This window comes from Macaca thibetana, chromosome 7, assembly GCF_024542745.1.
Source record: "Macaca thibetana thibetana isolate TM-01 chromosome 7, ASM2454274v1, whole genome shotgun sequence".
NCBI lineage: Eukaryota > Metazoa > Chordata > Mammalia > Primates > Cercopithecidae > Macaca > Macaca thibetana.
This window is the reverse complement of record NC_065584.1, coordinates 157,919,734-157,929,663: the sequence shown is the minus strand read 5'-3', so window position 1 is coordinate 157,929,663 and position 9,930 is coordinate 157,919,734. Positions and strand designations below refer to the sequence as shown.

At 46.3% G+C, this 9,930-nt stretch overlaps 1 protein-coding gene across 9 annotated transcripts in view; it reads right to left on the bottom strand.

Moving 5' to 3' along the window:
• Nucleotides 1-351: 351 nt before the first annotated feature.
• The window catches only part of NEO1 (neogenin 1), a 259,185-nt gene continuing 249,606 nt past the window's right edge, over nucleotides 352-9,930 (bottom strand). For all 9 annotated transcript variants that reach the window (XM_050797720.1, XM_050797726.1, XM_050797723.1 and 6 more), the window contains 3 exons: nucleotides 6,857-7,120; nucleotides 4,099-4,235; nucleotides 352-2,922 (listed from right to left, as the gene is read on the bottom strand). In XM_050797720.1, coding sequence (XP_050653677.1) covers nucleotides 2,839-2,922; nucleotides 4,099-4,235; nucleotides 6,857-7,120 — 485 coding nt within the window. In that variant the 3' untranslated portion in view covers nucleotides 352-2,838. The remainder of the gene's footprint in view (nucleotides 2,923-4,098; nucleotides 4,236-6,856; nucleotides 7,121-9,930) is intronic.

The window sequence follows — 9,930 nt, the reverse complement described above, 5'->3', positions numbered from 1 at the left end:
CTGCCCTAACAGAATGTGCTGCCGCAGCAGGGACATGGCCTGCACTCCATTCAGGGATGGCTGCCAGGGGCCCCCTGATTCCTCAGGCTGCTCAGTCCCTGCAGGGCAGCAACAGGGGGATGAGAACAGGGACAAGACTCATTTTTGGTGCTGGTGGACGGTCCAAACACCTCCTGCAGCCTCCTGGCTCACCTGCCACCCTTCCCTGAGTCTCCTCGTAGACTACTGGCTTTACAGTTGTGAAGGCAACAGCAAAGTCAATTAGAGAGGCTGGGAAGCAGAGTCCCCGAAGGTTTTTGTTTTTGTTTTTTTTTAAGGACAAGGGAAAATAACTCTTTGACCAGACCAGAGTTTGATTGGATTAAAAAAGTGTATTGGATTTCCAATACTAAATAAAAACATGAAATCGTTTTTAAAAAGCCATAGAGTTTACAGCATCAACTACAGAAAAGGCCAAACAAGTGTGTACAGACGCCAGTCCCAGCAGCCCTCCGCGCCCCTCCCGCAGGCAGTGCGGCGACAGACACAGGCGTTCCACATCCCCCGAGGAAGCCGCTGAGCAGCAGCTCAACTAGGACACTACAGACACGCAATGGTTTAGTTTCAAAAATCACAGGAAAACGTAAGAAAATGTATTAAATTGTGAAAAGGTGCAATACAGAATAGCTTTCCTTTTTCTTAATTTTTAAAAAAACCCTCAACTTTGAAGTTATTTTATTTAAAAATAGGCCCCTCCCCCACCCGCCCCAATTCTGTGGCAGTATCCAGGTACCAAGGCCCTGAGGTAACAGAAGGTCAGGGTTCGTGGGACGAAATGCCCCAAATACTGAGCATGTTCTTTGGGCACAAGGTAGTTTCTGTGGTGGCCAGAGTGCTTGGACAGCTCTCTTCAAGATCAGTTGAAGTGCACTGGTTTTCCGGAATCCCGCCTGGCACCCCCACGCGATCAGCTAGCTCGGCAGCAGGAGCTCCCGCATTGCACCTTTCATTGCCCTCCAAATCATAAATACAAAGAGTTCATCTTGTGAAAAAGCAAATATGTGGTAAGATCCCAAAGTGGGAAATCCCCAAGTTCAAAGGCAGGTGACCTGGGGTACCCACTGGTGGTTTCAGCAGCTGATCTCTTCTTGGCTATAGAACTGAAGCCCGATTTACTGTCTACACTGCCTTCCACACTGTCTTCTGGAGATCTGTTGGGGAGTAGAGGAAGATGCCTGAGCATCAGTCCTGTGTTTTCCATGATATATTCTTAATATTAAAAAACCACACACCTCAGCTCCTTACCTCTTTAGGAAAAAGAACCCAAGAACTATGTGCAAAGGCAACGGCTTCCAAGTGTGGCTGAGCCGTTGGGTTCACCTCAGGAAACTCCTGTGGCTTCATTCTCATCAGGGCTTAGCTGAGCTGCTGGGACAGGGGAGCAGGCAGCTGCTTCCGCTGTCTCTGTCCCTTGTTACTTGAAAAATAATATTCAGAAAGATGTGTGGAAGCCTCAGGGGGCACTGCAGCTCTGCCTTGTCTCATTCCTCCTGCTAATGCTTTCTCTGAAGGGGTCTGAAGTGTGGAAGAGAGCGCTGGACTGGTTGAAGACTGGAACTAGAGAGGAGGAGGAGTCTTATGTGGAAACAAAGTTCCTTCCTTAACCTCCAACTTCCTCAAAGAGAGCCAATAATAGCAGCAGGAAAGGTCTCCATCCTTGCTTTCTGATTTACAGAATAGGGTCAGGCTCTTACCCTATTCTGTGTGACTCAGGCAATTAGAAATACAACACCTGTCTCCTCAGCATGGACATTCTTACCAGGCTATGACCAAGACATCAGGGCTGCTAAATCCTCAAACCCACCTATTGCACAGAAGAATTTTAAAACCAGATCCAAATCAAACTCCAGTAGCAATGTAGTGACAATAAGGATGGACATGCCAGGAAACGACAATAAAGAAGATGCTTCCATTCTCTGCAGGCTTCTGGAAGAAAGTACAATGACGGAAACATTCACAGGACCTCAGCAGCCCCTCCATTTCCTATTACCAACCCTCAGCCCCCCACCCCGCCCCAATACTGAAACTGCACAGAAAGCAACAAACAAGTCTTTTCAATGTTACATTTCATTCAATTCAAATAGATCTGTAGTCTCACAGTGATGAGAGGAAAAGAGTCAGGCCTTTAATAATTATAATAAAAAAATAATAAAAAAGCTTACAAACAGCAATGCAACATTTCCTCCCCCTCAGAGTGATGGATTAACAGCTGGTAGAGGATGCAATGACTCAGAATTAAAAAACAAAAACAAAACCAAAAAACAAGCCAACCCCAGGAACAACCCACACTGTCAATGACTTTCCATACATAATTGGACCAAGCAGTCAAATGTCAACCACTTGTGGAGAACACCACGGACTTCCTCGGTTTTGGATGGCGTTTTTGTTTTTGAAGGTAAAATAAAATAAGACACAAATAAAATTGTACATAAATGCCAATGTCTACACTCCATAAAGGTGATGCAGTCGCAGCACGAAGACACAGCCTGACCACAAAGTGAAATGCAGGTTGCACTTCTCGCTTCTTCCCTGGACACAAAATTTTGGCCCATGGTGCCCAGTCCTGCAGAATATCAGCAGGCAAAGGGAAGCTGCCTCAACACAGGCTTCTTCCAGGCTGACCAGGGGAAGGCAGGTGGCCATGCCTGGAGCCAGCCCTACACAGAGGCGCTGGCCAGTCTGCTGGCTCATTCTGCGTTCTCAAGTGCTGTCCTCTCGTACTCTGTACAATTCCTTGTTTTCAAGGTAAGTTCCAAGACTTCCAGACTCAGGTTTGAAGTCATGTCCTGGTGAAGGTCGTCATGCTGTCGTGATAGCGTTTAGGTCCTTCATTAGTCCTTCCAGGTGGGCCATCTCTTTGGTCAGCTCATCTGGTTCATAGCTCTATGGAAAAGAAAACACTGTTACTGGGCCAGATCCAGGGAGCAACCCAGAAAGGAGAGCCCAGAGAGAGGCCAAAGCATCATGTGGTCAGTAGTCACATGGTCCCAGAAAATGGGCTACTAACACGCAGGGTGGCTCAAAAGAGTGGAAAGTAGCAGGAGAGACCCAAGGTCACTGGGATCCCGTTTCCTGATAATGCACAATGCCTTTCTCCCAACACACACTCCCCAGGGTCACAATGACCTCACAAGCCAGAAGGCCTGCTGCTTGCCCCTTCTAGGTCTCTGCCCCAGTCAGCACAGTCGGTATGTCCCTGGATCTCTGGGCCCCAAGCTGTCCGCTTAGACAATCCTATACCTGGAAATTTAGAGGCAAAACATTTTTACTGGAGTTTGAGAGTGAAAGATCAAAGAGAGACCCTGGTGATTTTTGTTTTGACAGCAACCACTCAAGCACCTTCTCCTCCAGTATCTTGCTCAGGAAAGGTCACAGAGTAGAACTGAGGGAACGTATGAATGGTTCAAACCAAGAAAAGAAGAACAATGAGAGAAGGGACAGAACTAAAAGGCAGGCAGGAAGTGGGGGGAGGGGCCATTAGCTGGGCTGTGTGAAAAGCTAATTTAAGACGTTCAAGAGTGGATATGGGGGCCGGGTGCGGTGGCTCACGCCTGTCATCACAGCACTCTGGGAGGCCAAGGCAGGTGGATCACCTGAGGTCGGGAATTTAAGACCAGCCTGGCCGACATAGTGAAACACCGTCTGTACTAAAAATACAAAAAAATAGCCGGGCGTGGTGGCGGGCGCCTGTAGTTCCAGCTACTCAGGAGGCTGAGGCAGGAGAATCCCTTGAACCCGGGAGACAGAGGTTGCAGTGAGCCGAGATCGTGCCACTGTATTCCAGCCCAGGCGACAGAGCAAGACCCTCTCTCAAAACAAAAAAACAAAAAAACAAAAAAACAACAGTGGTTATGGGAAAGAAAGTAGACCAAATCCTCAGCATAGTTCCTGGCTCAGAAAAGATGCTCAACACTGTTTCTACTGAATGAATGACTGCATCTGCTTCATAGTTCTGGGTGGCGAGCCTGGAATGTACAGAATATCAGCTTGACCAGCAGTCTCAGGCCCTGGGGCATGTTCCCAGACAATCTGGCTGGACTGATGGCCCCACAAACTTACACTCTCGGAGTCTTCCAACATCCTTGTGGTCTCCTGCACTTCAGGGGCACTGGGAACAACCACTGGCATAGGAGGCCGGCTCCTTCCTAGAGTCCCGATGGAGGCTGTCTTCACTGAGTGAATGTGATGGTTCAGAGCTGAGGGGAAAGGGCACCGTCAGGTATGTGGCCAAGCCTGCCTCCCCTAGACCTCATGAAGGCCCTAAGGTCCAAGTGCTGCTTCAGGGTGAGAGAGACACACAGACCCACTGCGCGGGTATTGCTCTGAAAAGTTACCGGAACAAGAGGGAAGGAGGGAGATAGCAGGGCATTCATGAGGCCAGAGAAAATATTCCATTGGCTCTAGAAAACCAATATCCTAGTCCAGTGGTTCTCTAAGTGTGGTGGTCCACGAACCCTTGCAGGATATCTGGGAGGCCAAAGCTCTCCGCATAATAAGACATTATTTGCCTTTCCACTGTGTTTGCCTTTGCACTGAGGACACAAAGGCAATAGTGGGTGAGCTGCTGGAGGCTTAGTACAAATTAAGGCAGTGGTGCCAAACTATAAAGCCATTCACTGACATGCACTTGCAGTTTAAAAAAGCCAGTTTCACTAAGAACCATTGTTAATAAAGGAGTAAACATATTTTTTTTACTACATCTTGACCTTACTGTATGTGACAAAATGGAAAGTATGCATGAAGTACTTCAGCTGTGTACAAAGTATGACAGCTATCTTTTTTTTTTGAGACGCAGTATCTCCTTATTGCCCAGGCTGGAGGGCAGTGGAGCGACCTTGGCTCACTGCAACCTCCGCCTCCTGGGTTCAAGTGATTCTCCTGCCTCAGCCTCCCGAGCAGCTGGGATTACAGGCGTCTGCTACCATGCCCGCTAATTTTTTGTATTTTTAGTAGAGAAGGGGTTTCACCATGGTGGCCATGCTGGTCTTGAACTCCTGACCTCAGGTGATCCACCTGCCTCGGCCTCACGAAGTGCTGGGATTACAAGCATGAGCCACTGCGCCCGGCCAACAGCTGTCTTAAATAAAGGCACTTGTGATAGTTTGAGTTTTGAGTTGAATGTTTTTATCATGGAATATCACTGTTAGTTCAAAGACAGACAAACTGGTTCTTGAGACATCTTTTAGAAAATGAACAAAGTGAGCCTGTCAATTCAAGGCACACAATGGATAGTGTTTCCTGCCAATGATAAAATTTAAGTTTTAAGTAAAAATGAACATTTTGGAAAACTTGCATCTGCCACCATGGTCTTGAGAACTTAATACACATTTTGATGATATTAATGAATATGTTTTTAGATACTGAATGAAATGTATCACTATTTGCAGAATTTGTATAATGTAGTGAACCAATATTTTCTAAATGACTGACGTGATGTTTTAGTATGGTGCATTAAATGCAAGACAGATGAATGAATTTTAATGGAATAAAGTATAAATGGTTCATAGATAAGGTTTCAGATTTCACTTTACAAACAAACCTTTAAAAGACTACAACTTGTTGAGTTTTGCTGTAGTATCAAAAAAGAATATCCACAATTATCTGAAAAGGTTATAAAAATACTCTTTCCTTTTCCAATTACATATCTGTTAGACCAGATTTTCTTCTTATATTTCAACCAAAACACCATATTGCAACAGATTGAATGCAGAAGCAGATAGGAAAATCCAGCTGTCTTTTATTAAGCCAGACATTAAAGAGATTTGCAAAAAATAAAACGACTCTTCTCACTATATTTTTGTTCTGAAAATAGTTGCTTTTCAGCCGGGCATGGTGGCTCACGCCTGCATTCCCAGCACTTTGGGAGGCCGAGGCAGGTGGATCATGAGGTCAGGAGATCAAGACCATCCTGGCTAAGGCAGTGAAACCCCATCTCTACTAAATATACAAAAAATTAGCTGGGCATGGTGGTGGGCACCTGTAGTCTCAGCTGCTTGCGAGGCTGAGGCAGAAGAATGGCGTGAACCCGGGAGGTGGAGCTTGCAGTGGGCCGAGATTGCACCACTGCACTCCAGCCTGGGTGACAGAGTGAGACTCTGTCCCAAATAAAAAAAAAAAAAAAGGAAAATAGTTTTTCATAAAAATATGCTGGTTATCCTAACATGATAGATAATTGCTTTTTTAAATGAATAAAATACTTCAAAAATTTCTTAGCTTTAATTTGAATACGGTAAATAGTGATAGATAAAACCCACATGAAGAAAAGCTCTTTTATATGCTCAATAGCTTTTAAGCTATAAAGGGGCACTGAGACCAGAAATTGTGAAAATCACTGACTTATTCTAAAACAAATGAATAGGTAACAATTAAGTGCAGAAAGCAAGCATGCTTTGAGGTCAGGGGACTGTTACTGAGCTGTGTGGATTTGGGTAAATGACTTTCCCTTCACAGGGTTCCTTTCCCTATCCTGAGGTTCCCTCTGCTTTCACCACCCTATGAGTCCAAGCCTTGGCCTCCCTGATCCCTTCTCTAGTTTGCAGGGACCTTATGAAGTGAGGTGATCCCAGGGGGCTGGGCAGACTAGATCTGCTATCCATTCCCATGTCATTGGACTTACCACCAAAGGTGCTGCACATCAAACCCAATTCAAAAGGTCAGCCCACAAACTTCTTGGGTGGGACAGTGGCACACTGCTACTCTAACTGAATTGCTGGGATAGGCTTGGAGGATATTTGCTTTGCTATACTTCAAGGAAGGGGTGACTTTATCCAAGCTTGAGTCAAAGGGTCCCTCCAGGTATGCTGCCATCCTCACTCACCTTGCTGGGATAGTAATGGTGTGCTTGGCAATGCAGGATCATAGGTGGGAGGTCCTGGAGGCGGGACTGCCGGCACGGCGAAGCTCTTCAATGGGTGGGAAGGGCGAACATGGGCAGTGGGAAGACTCTGGCCTGAATCTTCCTCTTGGGAGCTGGCCAAGTAAGAGGAGCTGGTAGCACCTTCAGGGTCCTGGTGATCAGTGCAGCATGTTTGAGACGAGGAGGCTGGCATGGTGTCAGTGCTGGGGGTATTTCGAACGGATTCTACAGCAAGAAAGTCTAAATGTTAGTATTTCTTTTGCCATTAAATATGTGAAAGTCCCAGAGTTTGGCTACTTCTAGGGGTTCCCTAAACCAGCTCAATAGCACTTGTGATCAGTGCTAGTCCAAGAGAACATGGATTAGCACCACTGCCAGGGATAAGAATGGAGTCTTGAACAATTTTGTACTCAACCAGCTATTCCAGTTTTTCACCTCACAGCTAAGTGGTCACAATTTTATAGATTTAAAGTTCTTCTCATTATTTACTATGGAGCACATGTAAAGGTTCCTGAGATTGCTAAGATATTAAGATATAAATAAGTATAAAAGAAAATTTAAAACTTCACTCGCTGGAATCTTAAGAGAGTGGCCTTTCATAGACAACCATGGCTAATCACCAAGGCTGGCTGGGTACCTGACAGTAGCCAGCTCTACTGACAAGGCCTGGCGGTCACTGCAGGAGAGGCCAATGCCACAGGCCTTCATGCCTCCAGGGGCTGTGCATGGCCTCATCAGAGCAAAAACCCCATAGCTCAAGTGAGAACCGGGCAACGAACAGAGCAGCCCAGAGGTCTGCACACAGCTTTCAGATCATGCCAAATGAAGGGCATTTTTGATTCAGAGAAAGAAATGGGGATAGATTAGCCTGGAGAAGGGAAGGCTCAGGAAGAACATGATAACAATCTCAAAATATAAGAAAGGGCAGTTCTTCTGGAAGGCAGCACAGCAGGGTAGAAAAGCGCGGACTCTGGAATCAGACAGATCTGGACTCTAATCTTTGCATACTAGCTGGGTGAATTTGACAAAGTCACTGAGTATATCTGAGTCTCAGTTTCTTCATCTACAAAAGAGGGAGAATAACACATAATTCTTTGAGGATTAAATGAGATGTATGAAAAGTGCTGAACACGGTGCTTGAATATCTGAAAATATTCTTTTCTTTGTAAATTACTGGGTGCTTACTTTAAGCCAGGCACTATGCTAGCTGCTTTACATTCATTAACTCACTCGATGCTCAAAGTAACTCAGAAGGCACTGGGAAGTTAAGCAAATTGCCCATTTGCACAGTTAGAACTAGCAGGGTGGAATCTGAATCCCTGCCTTCTGACTTCCACACACATGCTCTGGACCACCACACACCTTTCCACACACAGAGTACCACCTGCCCCTACCCTGTGGGGCAGAAGCAGCACCAAGGCCCGAGGAGACCACATGAGGAAGACCCTTCCAACAGCGTGAGCTGGTGACCACCTTCCCCACCCGTGAGGAGAGGCACAGAGGACACAGCTCAGGACAATGAACTGTACCAGGAAGCCTGAAGGCCTCTTCTGACTTCTGGAGTTCTCAACCTTAGCAAGTACAGTAGTCCCCCTTATCCACGCTTTTGCTTTCAATGGTTTCAATTATCTGTGGCCAACTGCTGTCCAAAAATGTAAATGAAATAAATAATTCATAAGCTTTACAATGTGCACCATTGAGTAGTATGATGAAATCTTGCGCCATTCCACTGGGGATGTGCATTATCCCTTAGTCCAGCCTCTCCAGACTGCGTATGCTACCTGCCCTTGAGTCACTTAGCAGCTGTCTCAGTTATCAGATAGAGAAAGCAGATATAAAGGGTTCAGTACTACATGTGATTTCAGGCCTCCACTGGGAGGGGGGGAGGGCAGATCTTGAAATGTATCCCCACAGATGGGGATACTGTAAAGCATGAGCAATCTGCAGAAATCCAACACATTTCCCTGTCTTTGTTGCTGAGGTAGCAGTGAATCTGTACCCTCAGGCTCTGAGAAGTCAGGCCACACCAGTCATGAGTGGCACCTCTGATCTTGGGTCCACGAATGAGGGACTCATACACCCTCCCAAGTGTGCCTGACTGTGTTGGCCCTACCAGGCTTAGGCTACTCCTCATCCCTTAAAGGGGTGTGCTGAGGATCTCTTCTTAGGCTTGCTCAAGTTACCCATCCCCAGGGTGGGGGAGCTGGTGGTCCCCGTGTGATCCTGGGTGGGGTAGAAGCTGGGCAGGGTAGAAGCTGGCTAGGAAGGGTAGCAGGGAGGAGGAGAGAGAAGAGTAAACTCATGTCCAGACCATGTCAGCCTGTATTGGCAGGTATGTTAGATCAGCTCTGGGCAAACAGGCCTCTCCTGACTGCCTCAATGGTCTGTAACTAGATATATAAGCTTCTGAGGGCCAAAGAGATGGTGCAAAAGGTGAAAAAGGAAAATGGGGTTGCCTATATGAGTCAGCACCCTGGCCTGCTACCACAGACCAGGGCTGCCTTTTACAACTCCAGGAGCCCCAAGCATGTTGCTTTCTACACGAAGGGTGCTCCCTGACACTGTGCAAAATCACTGGCCTGCTCAGAATCCATGCTGTAAGTAAAATTCCTGCTTTGGCAAGGGGCCTACTTTGTGACTGACTTGCCTCTTAAAGAGTTAAGACACACAGAGTTCACACTGGCCAAGTGATTGGACAAGAGGAAAGTGCTTTTCCAATGCCAAGTGGTGGTGACATAGTGAATGTTCCTTAGAGCAGAGGCTGGCCCTGCCTAGCCCACATATACCAAGCTGTGGCAACACTCTGAGCTCCAGACACAAAAGCTTAAAAAAGTGCAATAGTGAAAAAGAACTTTGATCATTTCTGGATACTTGCTCTACATTTCAAACCAGTCTTCAGCGAGTCTATCACTTTAGTTTTACCTTTCTTTATGCAACTAGTCATCAAAGCATGGACTCTCTTAGTAATGCAAATTATTCTTTCCCCCTCTTCACTTTCTGCCTAGGTCCATAGAGAAGGGAATGCTTACCAACAC